The following is a 19912-nucleotide window of genomic DNA, read 5'->3' on the forward strand; positions in this document are numbered from 1 at the left end:
CTTTTTTGCGTTACTACTGTACACCTCTTTTCAAGTCATGTTGGGCATAATGTTGCATAATTATTATATGGATTAAAGCATCAAAAACAATCCGAAGAGCCGTTTGGGAGTCAAAAAAGCCGGCTCTTTTTAGTGAACCAAGCCAAAAGTGTCGCTTCTTGAAAAACTTTACTGACTGAGTTTGCTAGCAATTTTGAGCCCAAATTTTTTTTGCGGGATAGATTTTCCTGTGCCGAAGTCTGGCCAGTACGCAATTGCTCACACACACAGCTTATAGGGAACATTGGTTTTGTCAAACTTCCTCATCTTAGGTTTCGGAAGGAGCCTTTTGTTTGTCTCTTTACCCCCTCTTTCTCCCCTCCCTTAAATAATATTTTCATGGGGTCTCTTGAGGGTCTGCTCTACACTTCATACTCCATGGTTATGCCCTGTGCTTAATGCACTGTTCGAAAGGTAAATGTAAACAAAACACTCAATGAGAACTCCACTGCGGTCTATCGTAGTGTAGTGGAGGTTCAATTGCACTTTATGTTGGGAAGGTTAAAAGAAAGTGCAACCATGCACCCTTGGAAGGCCCGCTCCATTATTTTTACAACCACTGAATACAGCAATGTGATAAGAAAAAAGTACAATCTTCCCTCTATTTTCGCGCAGTTTCCCTAATCTGGGATATTTTTATACTGCAAAGAGACTTACTCGTTAAAAATGTCTCGTGTGAATTGGTTGATTTTCCCCAGGGTATATCAGTTTTCTTTGGTCTTCTATATGTTATCTGCTACACAAGACGAAAGTTTCCAATGTGGCAGGACTCAGACATGATAGTACCCCGAGTTGCAAGGGTTTGAGGGCCCTTTTTAGCTGTTTGCAGCTCTAATTTAGATTTCATAAAGCTACTAATATATACAGCTATTATGAAAGGTTAAGTGCCTATTGCAGTACCTCTAGGAACGGTGCATTCGCAATGATCGCAGCAAGGCTTTAGGGCTAGGACCTTAGCTTGGCCTTTTGGCTGAGAATAAGAGTCCCGGCTCATAGGCTTTGTAGCGTATTATGAACTGACCGATAACGGATAATGGATAATGAATAAAGAAGATAGAACAATAACCCTTAAAAAATCCCTTGTCCAAATAAATTATAAAACTGACGCGATTGGATCCGAGTGCTTGTTCTGGTCTCTGACAGAACACTCGAACCAAAAAAATGGATCCAGCGACGTTTTTTTCCACCTCCGAGGAATGCGGAGACGCCGAGCAGCAATGCGCGCTACAGCGCTTACTGCACACCGAAGGCGCGGTACAACAGATGGCCCATGACGTGTCCACACTGGTCCGGCAAGTACAACGTCACCAACAATTGTTCGAGCAACAGTGCGATACTTCCCTGGCAGCCCGACCACTTGATCCGGCTCCGCCTCTTTTCTATCAGGCCGGCACCGGCAGTGTTGAACCACGAGTAGGCTCGCCAGAGAAATTCAGTGGAGAGCCTGCCCAGATCCGCCCCTTCCTCATAAATTGCCGACTAATTTTTGATCTACAGCCGCGCACCTTTGTAAACGAAAAGACGAAGGTGGCTTATGTAATAAATCATTTGACTGGAAGAGCCCGCCTTTGGGGAACGGCAGAATACGAACGAGGGGCGACAGCATGCACCTCTTTTAGTTTGCTAAGCCAGGAAATGATTAAAGTATTTGATTCTGGTTCCTCATCGGTCGATGCTGCCCGTTCAATCTTGAACATCCGCCAGGGGAGACGCTCCATTGCCGACTATGCCATTGACTTCCGCACACTAGCAGCCCAGAGTCACTGGAACGAAGAGGCGCTGGTCGACGCCTACCTCCATAGCTTGTCCGGTTATCTCAAGGATGAATTGGTATCCCACGCTCCTCCGGTAACACTTGACGACGCTATCGAATTGACCGCCCGGATCGACCGTAGGGTCCAGGCAAGACGCCGAGAGAGAGAAGATCCCAGCCAATTCATCACCAGGCAAAGTCAAGACGTGAGTAAGGTACCAAACCCCCCAACCACTTCTACCACACCTCATGAGATGATGGGGGTGGACCGCACCTCCCTCTCCGTCGAAGAGCGCCAGCGAAGGCGTTCCGAACGGCTATGTTTTTACTGCGGCGGCCAGGGACATAGGGTGGTTAATTGCCCGTTAAAAGCCAACGCTCGTCGGACATAGGGGACGTCCGATTGAGCTCGGCTTTAGTTTCGTTCCCCAAGACTGATAGACCTGTTCTCCGAGCAAATCTCATTCTTTCCGGTTCATCTCAGCCCTTACATGCCCTGATCGATTCTGGCGCCGAAGCCAATATCCTGGATCTGTCACTCGCACACAAGATGGGGATACCTGTTAAAACCCTTCCTAATCCGGTATCAGCTCGGGCTTTGGATGGTCACCTGTTAGGCACCGTATCCCAAATAACTGAACCCATAGAACTACAGTTGTCTGGAAATCACAGAGAGAAGATCAGATTCCATTTACTTCACTCCCCTAGCCAACCCCTTGTTCTGGGTCATCCTTGGTTGGTGCAACACAACCCCCATTTCGACTGGCGCACTGGGTCGATACTAGAATGGGGCATGGACTGTCACCAAACCTGCCTGCGAGCCGCTCCTTACCCGGATCACCCTGCTTCCACGAGGGCCCCACCTAATCTGTCCAAGGTCCCAGCCTGTTACCACCACCTACGGGAGGTCTTCAGTAAAGCTAAGGCCTCTTCCCTGCCCCCTCATAGACCTTATGACTGCGCGATTGATCTTCTGCCAGGGTCCGTTCCTCCTCGGGGCCGCCTCTACTCCCTGTCCATTCCCGAGAGGAAGGCCATGGAGGAGTACATTTCCGATGCCTTGGCGGCTGGTATTATTCGACCCTCCTCTTCTCCAGCGGGGGCGGGGTTCTTCTTTGTAGGAAAAAAGGACGGGTCACTCCGGCCCTGTATAGATTATCGGGGCCTTAATGAAATCACTGTTAAAAATCGCTATCCCTTGCCTCTGCTTGCCTCTGCATTTGAACTTCTACAGGGGGCCACAATCTTCACTAAACTTGACCTACGCAACGCCTACCACTTAGTCCGTATCCGGGAAGGAGATGAGTGGAAGACAGCATTCAACACACCCACCGGTCACTACGAGTACCTGGTAATGCCGTTCGGGTTAACCAATGCTCCAGCCGTTTTCCAATCTTTGATAAATGACATTTTACGAGATGTGCTTAATCGTTTTGTTTTTGTGTATCTGGCCGATATTTTAATTTTCTCGAAGTCCCTCGAGGAACACCGAAAACATGTCCAGCTTGTTCTCCGTCGTCTCCTAGAGAACTCTTTATTTGTTAAAGCGGAGAAGTGCGAGTTTCATGCCAAGACGGTTTCATTCCTGGGCTACATCGTGGCGGAGGGGACCCTTCAGATGGATCCTGCCAAGGTATCAGCTGTCACCTCTTGGCCTGTCCCTGAGTCTCGCAAAAAACTCCAACAATTCCTTGGTTTTGCCAACTTCTACCGGAGGTTCATCAGGAACTACAGTTCGGTGGCAGCTCCCCTCACGTTCCTCACCAGCCCCAAAGAGCCATTCCGGTGGTCTCCCGAGGCAAATGCAGCTTTTAACTGTTTAAAGAATCATTTCTCTACGGCCCCCATACTCCAGGTACCTGAACCCGCACGCCAACTGGTAGTGGAGGTGGACGCCTCAGATGTGGGAGTGGGTGCCGTCTTGTCCCAGCGGTCTGACAAGGACCAGAAGATGCACCCGTGCGCCTTCTTTTCCCGATGGTTGTCCCCGGCCGAACGCAACTACGACGTGGGGGATCGTGAGTTGTTGGCCGTCAAGCTAGCCCTGGAAGAATGGCGGCATTGGTTGGAGGGGGTAACGGTGCCGTTCATAGTTTGGACTGACCACAAGAATTTAGAATATATTAGATCGGCCAAGCGGCTCAACCCTCGCCAGTCACGTTGGGCTCTGTTTTTCACCCGCTTTAACTTCACTCTGTCCTACAGACCCGGATCTCGTAATGTGAAGCCCGACGCGCTCTCCCGGCAATTCCAAAGTTCCAATGAGATACCTCATAGTCCTGCGACGGTCCTTCCGGCCTCCCGTATGGTGGCGGCAGTTTCCTGGGATATCGAGTCCCGAGTCAGAGAGGCATTACCCGATCAGGCGGGTCCCAGCTCCTGTCCCGAGGGTCGACTATTCGTCCCCGAACCCTTACGGTCTGAGGTCCTCCAATGGGGGCACAATTCTCACTTTTCTTGCCATCCAGGGTCGGCTCGGACTCACAGTTTCTTGTCCCGACGCTTCTGGTGGCCTTCAATGGCCAAGGACGTTCGGGAATATGTCTCCGCCTGTCAAGTGTGCGCCCAGAACAAAGCATCCCACCAACGTCCGGCCGGTCTGTTACATCCACTCCCGGTTCCCCGCCGGCCATGGTCCCACATCTCCTTCGACTTTGTGACGGGGTTGCCAGTATCCGAGGGGATGACGACTGTACTCACTATCGTGGACCGGTTCAGTAAGATGGTCCATTTCGTGGCACTACCGAAGCTCCCCTCCGCCAAGGAAACTGCATTGATAGTCCAGCAACACGTGTTCCGCCTCCATGGCATCCCTCTGGACATTGTTTCTGACCGGGGCCCCCAATTCTCGTCCGCGTTTTGGAAGGAGTTCTGTTGTCTGTTGGGTGCCTCAGTCAGCCTCTCATCGGGGTTCCACCCTCATTCCAACGGTCAGTCTGAGCGAGTGAACCAAGATCTGGAAACGGCACTTCGCTGTATGGTCTCTAGTGAACCGTTGTCTTGGGCTCGGCAATTGGCATGGGTGGAGTATGCTCACAACTCCTTGGTTAGCTCCTCCACGGGAATGTCCCCCTTCCAGTGCGTATATGGCTACCAACCCCCTATGTTCCCTAGTCAAGAAGAGGAAGTTAACTGCCCGTCAGCTACGGCGAACGCACGCCGCTGTCGGCGAACCTGGGCTCGTGCTCGGGCCACACTCCTTCGGGCAGGCAAGGCTCATTCAGTCGGGGCAAATCGACGGAGGAGCCCTGCTCCGAATTACCAGGTGGGCCAAAAGGTGTGGCTTGCATCCACTGATCTACCACTGAAGGTTGAGTCGAGGAAACTGGCTCCTCGGTATCTTGGCCCGTTTCCTATTGTTAGAATTATCAACCCCTCAGCAGTCCGTCTCCGTCTACCAAGATCGATGAGAGTGCACCCCACGTTTCATGTCTCCCGGATCAAGCCCGTCAGCCAGAGCCCGATGGCACCCATTCCGCCTCCCCCCCCGGCTCCACGCTCCTTGGACGGGGAGCCCATCTATACAGTGCGCCGCCTGCTCCGCTCCCGACGCAGGGGTCGGGGCTTCCAGTACTTGGTCGATTGGGAAGGATATGGTCCGGAAGAGAGATCATGGGTTCCCAGCAGGCAGATCCTGGACCGATCTCTTGTGGCAGAGTTCCATCGACTACATCCAGACCAACCAGCGCCGCGCCGTGGTCGTCGTCGTGGGTCCGGCGCTGCTACTCTTCCACCTGCGGACCCACCCGCAACCGCCCCTTCAGATGCGGACGAAGGGGTGTCTATCCATTCGGAAGAATTCTGAGGGATCGCTGGTGTGATGGTGACCTTCTGGGGTTCATCGGACGACCTCTGGACCCTCTTTTTTGGATTATTGGTGATGTATTTTGGGTTTTGGGGGATTATTCGTACTGGCCTGTGACTTTTTGTTCCCTCGGATTACCAGTGTTTCCATGTGACGTGTTTTGGATTATTTTTTTCCCTGGGGGACTTCTGGAGCCGTCCCTTGAGGGGGGGGTTCTGTCGTGATTACCTAACTGGAGCCACCTGAGGTAATCAGCTGGCGTGCTGGAACGCGCTTTCCTGATTGGTGGAAGCTTTCTACTTAAGCTGTCAGCGTCCAGAGATGGACGTTCGAGTGTACTCCTCGTTTCCATGAGTGAGCCTCCAACATTCAAGGTACCCACGTTCCCTTTGTGTATTCCAAGCCTGCTTCTCGTTGCCTGACCCTTTTCTGTTAAAAGTTTACGACCTACTCTCCCGCCCCGGCCACCGACTTACCTGCTACGTTACTCGTCACGCGTTTCACCACGGAGCTGCCATTTCGTCCAAAGAGACTTTCTGCCACCAAGAGACGACGTCCCAAGCCTGCTCCACCGACCCTTGTCCAAATAAATTATAAAACTGACGCGATTGGATCCGAGTGCTTGTTCTGGTCTCTGACACTCACAGCTACTGGTTTCCATGTTCTTCCGCGTAGTTGATGGCCGCCAGTTTGAATTGTGCTTCGCACGCGTGTTTCTATGCCACATTCAGGGTTGTTAATACAACATGTCCTGCATAGCGCTCGTGGACATTCTTTTATATACACGCTCACACAGTGGCGGTTCTACACTAAATCACTCACTGGGCGAGACCTCTAACCCTTGCTGACATGGATACCGACTGCCTGTAATCATATAAAGAGAACTAGTTGCATACCTTTATTCTTTGCTTGTTTCTCCTCCTCTTTACTTATTTTCTATACTGGGCCCGGATGGCTTGCCAAGTTTTCTTTCCATCTTTGTTTATTTTCCACTCGTCTTGAACGTAAACAGATGCCCATCCCTCAACGGTCACTCACTTCAAGCAGTCAAAGCTAAACCATTTCACCTGAGTAACCTCATCATTGATTTCGTATCACATATTATATAATTAACTAATAATTATTATTTTACACAATTTCGTAAAATGTACAGAAATGTCCCTGTATTTCAAAGTTATGAATAATGTGCCCTATTTGGAAGACAGGGGCAACCAACTAATTATTGTATCTATAGTAATACAGTAATTATGTCGTTAGCATGGTTTTCACCAGAAACGCTATCAGCTGGAAATCCTGCAGCAGCGTCTGGACAGATGGGGCTGCATTAATGACAGGTAAAGCGAAAGGGCTCGTAGCACGGATTAGAAAATAAAATCCCGACATCAATTGGATGCACTGTGTGATACACAGGGAGCCGCTAGCGTCCAAGAAAATGAGCCCTGTGTTGCATGATTTTTTGAACGACAGCATTTAAGTTATGAACTTTATCAAGTCAAGGCTACTTAACACACGTTTGTTTGCAGCCTCTGTAAAACTCGGGAGCTGAACACACAGAACTGCTCCTGCATACTGAAGTACTCTGGTGGTCCCGTGAAGGAGTACTGAGCAGACTGTTTGAGTTGCGAGCTAATGTGCACACTTTCCTGACAGAGCACAGATCTCCCCATGCCACCATGTTTGAGAACACAGACTGGCTTGCAAAGCTTTGCTATCTGGCAGATATGTTAATGAAACTGAATGAACTGAAGATGTCCCTACAGGGCAAGGACACCAGCATCCTGAACCTGTATGATAAAGTGAGTGGTTTTCTGAATAAAGCAGAGATGTGGAAAAGGGCATGTGAGCAGGAGGAATTCACCTGCTTTCCTCAGTTGGATGTGTTTCTCTCCAATGAGGATGTGTTGACAGCTCCTGTTAGTCATAGTGGGACATTTGGCTAACTTGATAAGTGGTTTTCTCTCCTACTTCACTGACATGGATGAAAAATCTGTGCAGCTGGATTGGGTTAGAAATGTATCTTGTCTGAAGCAAACAGACTCAAGCTTCCTGTCACTCATCAGGAAAAACTGATGGAAGTAGGATCTGACCGTCGCCCGCACTCTCACACGGTTTTGGCTGTGTGTGAGGCAGGAGTTGGGAAAGAAATCTTTGAAACAGCTGCTACCTTTTGCATCCACATTTTTATGTGAGGCCTCCTTCTCTGCAATTATTCTGATCAAAACCAAGCAAAGAAACAGACAGAGCCTGGAGAAGAACTTGATCACTGCATTGCCTCTTTGTCACCAAGAATGACAAAGATCCTCAGTAAGGTGCAAGCTCAAATATCTCATTGAAATGTATTGGGTACATTTTTTTTTCTTTTCATAAATCACTGCCTGTTACATGCTGTTCAATTCAAGACAAATGTTCAATGCAATCTTTTTTTAATCCTCAAAGAGTTAACGTTTATTAGAGGGCAAATATTTATTTATGAATTAAGTTTATTTTGTAAACTAAATGTTATTAGTAAATAGATTTATTTCTGTGAACAGATTTTTGTTATTCATGTATATTTTTCCATTTTATTTGTTATTAGCAGTATTTTGCACTTTTGAGTTTTGATTGGTTTTATGCCTTCTGGTCGTCAACGTCTTCTGTTATTCTTTTTTGTTTGTACATGCAATGTTTGCGATATGTTTTGTCAGGTTCACTGTTGTTTGGCTTGAATACATCTGACTTTACAGCACTGTACCTCTTTTTTCTTCCAAAAATGTTTTGCCAGTGCCAGGGGGTACTTGACTAAAAATATATTTCTAAGGGGGTACATCAGTAAAGAAAGTTTGAGAACCACTGTTTTTTGGTATGGGAAAACATTAAATGTAAGAAACAAATATACAGTAATAATGCATTTATGTAATGTTTGACAATGTTTTAAACCCTTAGAGAGTTTTGGGATTCATTAACCGTTCTTTGCTGGAGAAAGAATTGATGTTCTTTGGCCATGAAGCATTTGGAATTACATTTGTTGATCCTGTGAGTATTTGACACCAGTGTCTCTTTTAGTAACTGCAGTGGAAATTTTACAATATATATATATATATATATATATATATATATATACCCTCAGCAAAAAGTATGTAATCATCAGTCTTGGGAAAGCCCTCAGAGGTTTTATTCCGTTGAAAATCAAATCGGATCAAAAACATGGAACAAATGTAAGGTCATTAGGAAAACACAAAAAAAGTGCAGGAAAATAAGAATGGAATCACTCCATTCGGAGAAAAAATATTTGGAATCATAAAAAACTGGCAAAGAAATACAATCAAAACATTACTAGTATGAGTACTAGTAGAGTAACCTTCTTGAAGTAGTTTGACAAGCTTATCTTTGGTCTCAAGAGACATCTCCCTTGTTGAAGCCATAAGTCTTGCCAATCCACTTAGTCCAGAAGCCCTCCAAAGTGTGACAACTGCACTATTTTAACTGCCTACTAACGAGTAGACCTGATCTGAGCCCGGTGCCCAATTAGGGAAAGGAAATTGACTGGGTGTGTCCTTATTTTCTACTCCAAATGATCTGATTCCATATTTATTTCCCTGCACTTGCTCTATATAAGTAACATTTACTGAACATTGCAATGTCTTCTCTTAATTTCTTTTAGTGTTTTTGAATGCCAATATGTTGCACCTTCCTTACTATTGTTTCATGTTTGTAATTCAAGGTTTTTTTTTTTTACAGAATAAAATGTCTGAGTAAGGGCTTGCCCAAGACTGGCGATTCGATAGTTTTTGCCCAGGGTTGTAAATATTTATAAATTAAATTTATCTCTCTCTCTATATATATATATATATATATATATATATATATATATATAGAGAGAGAGAGAGAGAGAGAGAGAGAGAGAGAGAGAGAGAGAGAGAGAGAGAGAGAGAGAGAGAGAGAGAGAGAGAGAGAGAGAGAGAGAGAGAGAGAGAGAGAGAGAGAGAGAGAGAGAGAGAGAGAGAGAGAGAGAGAGAGAGAGAGAGAGAGAGAGAGAGAGAGAGAGAGAGAGAGAGAGAGAGAGAACGAGAGAGAGAGAGAGGAGAGAGAGAGATGAGAGAGAGAGAGAGAGAGAACTTAAAAACGCCTTTTTTTTTTTTTGTTAGGACACCTGGACTCCTGAAGATATAATGCCTAAAAGACTGAGGGACAAACAAAAGTAAGAGATGCTTCTGTTTAATTCATTACCTCTTGACCCATAACTATATTTTTGAGTTTCCTCACTCTTGATATTTCAGCAAAAAAATCAGCTCAATTTAATTTTATTAGTTTAAAATTTGTTTGTAAAACTGAAAGGTGAAAGACAGCCTTTAATCATGTTTAAAAGTGAAAACCGTTTCCCTAATTTAGTCCAGAAATATCCAATTTATCTTATATTTATTTACAGTGGGACCTCGGTTATCGCGGTTAATGGGGACCAAAACCACCCGCAAAAAGTGAAAATCTGTGAAGTAACGACGCCCCTTCAAAAAAAAAAAAAAATGGAACCCATGCAGGAGGTTCCCACGACCTCAGAACTGTGCCGCACACGCGCTAACCACTGTGCCGCCGTGCCCCCGACCTACCCGGCGAGTCCGGTCGCCGAGGCGAAGTCCCTCGCGGCCCGAGTAGGAGACGCCGGCCTCCGCGCCGAGCACCCGACCCGCTTGGCTTGTTGCGGTGTCGTGCGTATCGCGCCCGAAAGTACCCGCGCTGCGGGTTAGGGGTTCGCTCGCAGGAGCGAACAAACGGCACCCGCGGGGCGGCGCAAGTAAAAAAAAAATATATTATTATTATTTTTTTTTTAAATTACTATTTTTTTAGACCTGGTTAATGGGGACCAAAACCACCCGCTAAAAGTGAAAATCTGCGAAGTAGCGACGCCCCTTTTTTTCTTTTAACTATTACAGGCCGCGAAGCTCTGAAGCCGCGAACGTCGAAGCGCGAGGTAGCGAGGTCCCACTGTATTTTCAATAAATTGCCTTTAGAACCACTTCTAATAGTGCATGTAGCTACAGTATGTTATCATTTGAGCAGAGGTGGGTAGAGTTGCCAAACATTTTACTCAAGTAAAAGTACTGTTACTGCAGAGTAATATTACTAAAGTAGACGTTAAAGTAGTCATCCAAATACTAAATAGAGTAAAAGTAAAAAAGTACTTGGTGAAAACATTACTCAAGTACTGAGTAACTGCAGCAACATCATACTTCTTATTTTTTTAAAACAACCAAACAGATCATCAAATTATCAAAGTCCATCCAATAAACAAAAGAATATATTTCATTTAAAAGTAGATTAAAATAATCAGCGTAAATTAGAATGCTTCAACAAACAACAAAATAAAAATTGTATAAATCAAATGAGTTAAGCACATCTAGCACCGAGTAGCGCATTTTAAGCCCCAATACTTGTCTTAACAGGCTCTGCAAGCAGAACAACAAGCTAGCCCATGAACTCGAACAAAGGAGACATTGATATTGTAGGTGGTGTTTCGCACCCTTTTTAAGGGGAACCTGCTTTTAATGTAATGTGCTCCTCCTTTTCTGTGTTTTCATAGTCGATATTGCTAAGCGAAATTTTCGATCTGGGTCATCCGTAAACAACTTTCCCCCTGCTAAGGTTGAATATGGTCAAGTGACGAGGCTGCTACGTTTGATTGGTTAAACATGGTAGTGCCTGGCGGAGTTCTAACGTCAAACTAGCGGACACCGACAGACATGAAGGGATTTGTTAAGAAACAAAGTAATGGACTTCAATTTTGCCAAATCGAGCGGAATAAAAGTACAGTTTTTTCTTAACATATTTTCAAGAAAAAGTAAAATGTAAGGGATTTAAAAATACTCGTAAGAGTACAAAATTGATTCTCATATCCATTTGCAAGTTATCATTAGAACGATCGACCAAAATATAGACTAAAAAAGATTTTGACATTTTTCATCGAAATAATGTTTTGACATCTTTATCTTTGTTTCTCAGCAGCTTAAACGTTAAAATCTAGCCTGTATGTATGTATGGATGGATGGATGGATATATGGATGTATGTATGTATGTACAGTGAAGAAAATAAGTATTTGAACACCCTGCTATTTTGCTATTTCTTAGAAATCACGGAGGGGTCTGAAATGTTCATCGTAGGTGCATGTCCACTGTTAGAGGGATAAACTAGAAAGAAAAATCTATAAATCCCAATGTATGATTTTTTAAACGATTTATTTGTGTGATACAGCTGCAAATAGGTATTTAAACACTTGAGAAAACGAATGTTAATATTTGTTAGAGTAGCCTTTGTTTGCTTTTACAGAGGTCCAATGTTTCCAGTTGTGTTTCATCAGGTTTCCACACACTGCAAGAGGATCTTGGCCCACTCCTCCACACAGATCTTCTCTAGATCAGTCAGGTTTTTGGGTAGTCGCTGAGAAACACGGAGTTTGAGCTCCCCCCAAGATTTTCGATTGAGCTCAGGTATGGAGACTGGCTGGGCAATGCTAGAACATTGATATAATTCTTACGGAGGCACTCCATGGTTTCCCTGGCTGTGTGCATCGGGTCGTTGTCATGTTGGAAGACCCAGCCACGACCCATCTTCAGTGCTTTGACTGAGAGAAGGAGGTTGTTCCCCCAAATCTCAAAATACATGGCCCCAATCATCCTCTCTTTAATACAGTGCACTCGTCCTGTCCCATGTGCAGAAAAACACCCCCAAAGCAACCCATGCTTCACAGTAGGGATGGTGTTTTTCGGATTGTACTCTTAATTCTTCTTCCTCCAAACACACTTAGTGGAATTTTGACCAAAAAGTTCTATTTTGGTCTCATCTGACTACAAAAATTTCTCCAATGACTCCTCTGTGTCATCCAAATGGTCCTGTGCAAACTTAAGACGGGCCTTGACATGTGCTGGTTTAAGCAGGGGAACCTTTTGTGCCATGAATGATTTCAAATCATTATGTCTTAGTGTATTCCCTACAGTAACATTGGAAACAGTGGTCCCAGCTCTTATCAGGTCATTGACCAACTCCTGTAGTTCCGGGCTGATTCCTCACGTTTTTTAGAATCATTGAGACTCCACGAGGTGGTATCTTGCACAGGGCTCCACTCCGATTGAGATTGGCTGCCAGGTTTAGCTTCTTCCATTTTCTAATGCACATTTATTTCACCAAGCTGCTTGGCTATTGCTCCGAAGCCCTTTCCAGTTGTAGAGGTGTACAATATTGTCTTTATGCAGCTAAGGCCCTTCAAGAGGTGCATCTGATTCAGGATTATACATGGAGTGCATGTGAACTTCTAATGGGCGGACTAACAGGTCTTTCATGCTAATGGATACCTGTTAACTACTACTAACAAATTATGCTAATATCTACATGCTAATGAGTAATGCTGATGGCTACATGCTAAATTGGGACGCTAACGGCTAGATGCTATCTGCATCATGCAGTGTCTGAAATAACGTCTGCCCGGATGCCTGGGGCGTGCATCTTTTACGTCTGGCGTACAACTTACAAAATGTCTCCGCCCGAGTGGCCGACAGCTTTTTAGAGCAAAAAAAAAATCTTTCTTTTTTTTTTCCAAATCAAATGTTTGCTTTATTGTAGTATTTCTACAAGCTTGTAGTATTTCTACAAACCACGTGAACTCCTCTTTCCACGATGCTTTTAATATACGTTTCGTAGCGTCATAAATTGTTTTAGCTTCTTTTCAATATTTCATCTGGGGCTGAGGTTTTGGCTTGATTCCTAACCACTTCTCCGTATTTCTTGTGTTCTCTGTGCGTCTACTTTGGAAAATGATATGCAAATGCAGGACCTTATAACGCTCAGAAGAGTCTGAAAGTTATTCCATGCAGGCTTCTGATTGGCTGCCGAGTATGCAAATTGACAAACGAACTGAAATTCCAAAATTTCCAAACCTAACAAGGATTTCGAAATTGTAATAAAGCAAACATTTGATGTGAAAAAAAATCTTTCAGGTGTTTTTCTTTTTTCTTTTTCTTTTTTAATTTGAAAAAGTTGTCACCCATGCGGGCGGAGATGTTTTGTAAGTTGTACGCACAATGTAAAAGATGCACACTCCGGGCGTTATTTGCTGCTAAAAGATACATGCTAACTGTTCCTTGCTTACAAATTAAGCTAATGGATACTTGCTAACGGGTTATGCTAATAGCTACATGCTAACAAATAATGCTAACGGCTACATGCTAACGGCTTCATAATAACATTATGTTAACTGCTACTTTCTAATGAGTTATGCTAAAGGTTACATTCTAATAGCTAAATGTAAACTGCTTAATGCTAATAAATTATGGTAACTGCTGCATGCTAATGGTTGCATGCTAACGGATACATGCTAACAAATTATGCTGACGGCTAATGCTAACAGCTAAATGCTAACAGCTAAATGTTAACTGCTTCATGTTAATAAATTATGCTATAGGCTATATGCCAACGGCTACATGCTAACAAGTGATGATAATGGCCAAATGCTAACTGCTACATTGGCTGAGAGAACAATTTATGTTAACAGCTACATGCTAACGGATACATGCTAACAAAATAGATAGATAGATAGATACTTCATTCATCCCCGTAGGGAAATTCACACTTCCAGCAGTCTCCTTTGTTGTTTATTAACAGATTTACAGGACGCCCTCAGGATGCTTTGTTGTAGTTTAGTCACAGCGGAGTGGATAACGTCACACGCTAGTCCAAAAGTTTGACGTCCCTGCAGCAGATGGAAATCTTTGTGCCCTGGGATACACCACCTCGTTTTAGCGAGTCCACCTCCTCTCAGCTTCCCACAGGCTTTCGTGTCTCTGTATAACAACGCTGAAACTCCAGATAGCTCTGGTCTGGGTACCTCTGAGTGACTCCACGTTAGCGTCCGAGATGCTTGACGTGAGCCACGTTTGCGTAAAACACAGCAAACTGCACTCCCTGTGCGCTTTGATGTTTTTTACCAGCACAGCCAGTTTGTCTGTCTTATTTGGTAGAGAGTTAGCATTTACCATGATTACAGACAGTACCGAAGACTTATAACGCCGCTAGCCGCTTAGCTAGCTCCGGCTCTCCATCCACAATAGGGCCCCCTTATCACGCCGGCACGAGAATTCTTCAGGGCAAGGAGTAATAATAAACACATTTTTTGTGCGTTAAAACCCATGTTCATAGGATAGAAAGTAATCCAAAGTGTAGTTGTCAAACGGGACAAAAAACACAGAAGATAGAAGCAGACAATAAAAACAATAAATCACAAATAGTGTGAGATAATACGGAGCTGCTGGAAAGGCTGCCGCTCGCGGCGGTGCAGCTTTGATCTTAATGCTAACAACTAGATGCTAACGGCTACAAGCTATCAAATTATGCTAACGGATTTATGCTAACAGGTCATGCTAACGGGTCATGCTAACATTCAGATATTAATGACTCATCCACCATAAACCAATGGTTAAATTTCATGTGGGACATTGACGCACTTGGGCCACCCCCTGGAAACTTCCTGGGTATATGGTGACTTATCAAAATGAATGGGCCCCATGCATTTTGGATGGGTCCATTCAAATTGGATGGCCCATTCATTTTGAATGCGTGCATTCAAAATGTTATTACAGTGTAAGTGTTATTACTATGTTATTACTATGAATGTGAACGAGTAAAACTTTGGCTCACTCTTTCTCCAAGGTTTTTGGGAGTACCAAGACGACATATACGTCAGAAATTCCAGCTCGACTGGGAGTTGTGTGCTTTCCATTTTGTAAGTGATAGCCATTACCACGACAACATAAAAGCCGATTTAAAACCAAGAACCAAGTGAAAAATTACAGAAAAATCTCACTCAGTTAAAAAAAAAAACTTTGGGCTAACAGTTACATGCTAACAACTGGGATGTATACCGGTAACATCTTCCAGATCCATCACAACCCTCATAACTGCCTCAGAAATTGTTTAGTTACTTATTTGCAGCTATATCACACAACTAAATCGTTAAAAAATTATGCATTGTGATTTATGGATTTTTCTTTCTAGTTTATCCCTCTCACAGTGGACATGCACCTACGATGAAAATTTCTGACCCCTCTATGACTTCTTAGTGGGAGCAAAATAACAGGTTGTTCAAATACTTATTTTCCTCAGTGTATGTAAGTATGTATGTATAAATATGTGTGTCTATATATATATATATATATAATACATATATAATGTGTGTGTGTCGCTTTACTTCCACATCCTCTCATATTTAGTGACCCTATAACTAGGATTTGCGAGACCTTTCGGTCCCCCGCCCCCTTTCTTTGCCTTGCTGTCCCTTAGGGAGTCGAGATAGAGGAGAGGAACCCCAGTCCCCTCACTCCCTCCACTTTTGTCGCCTCTTACGACATGTAGCGGACCACGATGGGAGAATTCTCACACCTCCCAGGGGGGAGGGCCCCTCACCACAGGGAAAAAATGAAATTGTGAGGGACAGAACTGGAGTAGTATTGGAACTGAGCAAGTGTGAGGATAAGAGAGTACTCGGTTGGTTTTGACACACTGATGAGGAGCGAATGTTGAAGAGGATATACAGAACAGAAGTAAATGGAAGGAGACCAAGAAGAAGGCCCCTCGAGAGGGGTGACCGACAGCAAGACAAACACATACAAAAACAAAGAATATAAAAAAGGGAAAAAGTAGCAAAAAAACACGGACAAAAATACTCTTGGTCACCTTCAATTTATTTCTGCTCGGCAGATCCTTTTCAACATTCGCTCCTCATCCATCCTCTCCATGTGTCCCAACCAACCGAGGACTATCTTATCCACACGCTTGCTCAGTTCCACTACTACTACAGTTCTGTCTTTCACAGTTACATTTCTCAATCTATCCAATCTTGTTACTCCTAACATACAGTACTCCTCAAACACTTCATCTCAAAAACATTTACTTTCCTTCTCAAATCTCCGTTCAAGCTCCAGGTCTCTGCACCATACAACACAGTCGGCACAATCACACTCTCATAGTCCCCTCTTTACATCCATGCTCATACTCTTGTTGCTCATCACTGTGCTCAGAGCACCCAAAAAGTTGCTTCCTTGATTCACTCTGTGCAATACCTCGCGTTCCATTCCACCAACTGCAGCCACATCACAACCCAAGTACCTAAAGCTTTCAACTTCTTCCAGCATCTGTCCATGCTACCTTATTTCTAACGTCATGCCCACTCCATCACTCTTCCCAACATTCACACATAATTTATGCTTGTCACAAACTCTTCCAAACTCCATTACCAACCTTCTCAAGGTTTCCTCAGGATCAGCCACAAGTGCTGTGTAATCTGAAAACAACTGACTTACCTGCCACACCGTTCCACTGTTATCAATCATCTCTACACCTCTGCCAAATACTCTTGCATTCACCTCTCTCACCACACCATCCATGTACACATTAAAAAGCCATGGTGACATCACACACCCCTGTCTCACATCGGTGACCACAGGGAACCACTCACTTGTCTCACTACGTACTCTTACACATGCTCTGCTGTTCACATAAAAACTCTTCAATGCTTCCAACAACTTTCCACCCACTCCATACATTACCATCACCTGCCACAACGCCTCTCTATCAACTCTGTCATACGGACTTGGAAAAGTCCATGAAAGCCAAATAAACATCCTTACCTTTTGCAAAATATTTTTCACACACCTGTCGTACTGCAAACACCCGATCCACACATCCTCTTCCTTTCCTGAAACGACTCTGCTCCTCCACCACAACCTCATCCGTTTTTCCTCTCACTCTCTTTATCAAGAGTCTTATGTTCAGTTTACCTGGCACATACAACAAACTGATACCTCTCGGATTGCTACATCCATACTTATCACCTTTACCCTTATACAATGGCACCACACATGCACTACACCTATCAACAGGAACCACACCACTTAAAAAGCATACATTTAACAAGCATACTAACCAGTCAATCATGGCCGTGCCACCTTTTTTTCAAGCATTCAGCAGTACAACCATTCAGGCGCCTTCTTCCTTTTCATTTCTTTCACTGCCTCTTGCACCTCCCATGTTTCCACAGGCTTCACATTTCAATCACCAAACACGGGCATTCCCCCCATACCACCTATCGCCTCGTCCCTCACTTCTCTCCCATCCTCCACATTTAGTAACTCTTCAAAATTTGGCCCTGTGATGAGGGGGCCTCTCCTCGTGAGAGGTAAGAGAATTCCCCCACCGTAGTCCGCTGTGTGTCGTAAGAGGCGACTAAAGTGGAGGGAGCAAGGGGACTGGGGATCCTCTCCTCTCTATCTCTACTCCCTAAGAGACAGCAAGGCAAAGAAAGGGGGGCGGGAGACCGAAAGGTCTCGCGAACTCTAGTTTTAGGGTCACTGAATGTGAGAGGATGTGGAAGTAAAGTGACTGCGTGGAACAGACCTGGGCAAATTACGGCCCGCGGGCCACATCCGGCCCTTTGTACGTCCCTGTCCGGCCCGCGTAAGACCAATCATAAACACCATAAATTAAACAATTTTTTAAAACTTTTATTTTGAAATTTTATTTTGACTACATATACACGTCATAGACGTAGCGCCTTCACGCGCGTATACACTTGAGTGAGTGAAGGTGATACTGTTCGCCAGGGTACCCTCAAGATGTCGGCACACCCCAAGAAAAGAAAAGTTGATAACGAATGCCGTATTTTCAACAAGACATGGACTGCCAAATATTTCTTTACAGAAATTAAAGGTAAAGCAGTGTGCTTAGTCTGTGGTACACAGGTTGCTGTGTTTAAAGAATATAATTTGAATCGCCACTACACGACCAAGCATGAAGATGAATACAGAAACCTGTCTGATGAAGAGCGTGCAAGGGAGTCTGATGCATTGCTTGCAAAACTACAAACCCAACAAGGTTTTTTCACTAAACTTCACACTTCCAGAGATGCAGCCGTCAGGACAAGTTATGTAATTTCTCATAAAATCGCCAGAAAAAGTAAGGCATTTTCCAAAGGAGAGTTTATTAAGGAGTGTTTATTGGACTCTGCTGAGCTGATGTGCCCAGAAAAAAAGGGCGCGTTTGAGAACGTTTCACTCTCCCGACGCACTGTAACGAGGCGGATTGAGGACATCGCGGGAAATTTAGAGCTTCAGCTGAAGAAAAGAGCGGCCGACTTTGACTTTTTTTCTCTGGCTTTGGATGAGAGCTGCGATGTACGTGACTCCGCCCAGCTGCTCATCTTCTTACGTGGGATAACCGCAGACTTTCAAATCACGGAGGAGTTGGCAGCCATGCAGTCAATAAAAGGGACAACCACAGGTAATGACTTGTTCAGAGAGGTAAATGCATGTATGGACATGTTAGGACTGAAATGGAACAAGCTTGCAGGTGTGACAACAGATGGTTGTCCAAATCTTGTCGGGAAAAATGTTGGACTTTTAAAGAGAATGCAGGATAAAGTGACAGAAATGAACCCTGATCAGAAATTGACATTTTTGCATTGTATCATACATCAGGAAGTGTTGTGTAAGACAGTGTTAAAAATGAAACATGTTGTTGATTCTGTCACTAAAATAGTTAACTTCATCAGAGCGAGAGCTTTAAATCACAGACAGTTTGTTGCTTTGTTGGAGGAAAATGAGGCTGAACATGGTGACATAAGCTATCACTGCACTGTTAGGTGGCTCAGCCTTGGCAAAATTCTGAAAAGTGTCTGGGACCTGAGAGACCAGATTCAGGAGTTCTGTGTTCAGAAAGGTCATGACGTCTCAGAACTTTCAGATGAAGACTGGTTGGCAGACCTCGGATTCACTGTGGATGTGACTGCACTAATGAACGAACTTAATGTCAAACTGCAGAGCAAGGGCCTTTTTGTGCATGAGATGTACAGTGCAGTGAAGGCTTTTATGAGAAAACTGCAGCTTCTCTCCAGCCAAGTGAAGGACAACATTCTGACCCACTTGCCAACACTTAAGGAAGCCAAAAGATCAGGCGATCACCTCCAAAAGTACTCAACCATGTTAGAAACATTGCATGCAGAGTTTTCAAGGCGATTTCAAGATTTCAAAACTCTTGAGAGTGAAATGCACATGGTCTCTTCTCCCTTCAACTGCAGTGTGGATGATGCGCCAAGTGAAGTTCAGATGGAACTCATAGATCTGCAGTCTGACACACTTCTGGCAGATCACTTCAAGTCAGTCTCACTGCTGGATTTTTACTCCTCCCTCAAAGAGGAGAACTTTCCACACCTGAGGAAGCATGCTCAGAGGATCCTAGTTCTCTTTGGATGTACCTATCATTGTGAACAGACATTCTCAGTTATGAAGTTTAATAAATCCAA

The 19912-nt window shown here is 44.4% G+C and overlaps 1 protein-coding gene and 1 pseudogene across 2 annotated transcripts in view; both read left to right on the forward strand.

The window, feature by feature from the left end:
• p3h1 (prolyl 3-hydroxylase 1) overlaps positions 1 to 19912 on the forward strand; it is a 71814-nt gene that overhangs the window by 17359 nt on the left and 34543 nt on the right. For both annotated transcript variants that reach the window (XM_088337366.1, XM_088337367.1), the window contains exons 6-7: positions 8520 to 8609; positions 9722 to 9774. In XM_088337366.1, coding sequence (XP_088193492.1) covers positions 8520 to 8609; positions 9722 to 9774 — 143 coding nt within the window. The remainder of the gene's footprint in view (positions 1 to 8519; positions 8610 to 9721; positions 9775 to 19912) is intronic.
• Positions 18617 to 19912, forward strand: part of LOC148363467 (general transcription factor II-I repeat domain-containing protein 2A pseudogene) — a 1417-nt pseudogene continuing 121 nt past the window's right edge.

Source organism: Urocampus carinirostris, chromosome 6, assembly GCF_059441175.1.
Source record: "Urocampus carinirostris isolate Australia breed hairy pipefish chromosome 6, RoL_Ucar_1.0, whole genome shotgun sequence".
Taxonomy (NCBI): Eukaryota; Metazoa; Chordata; class Actinopteri; order Syngnathiformes; family Syngnathidae; genus Urocampus; species Urocampus carinirostris.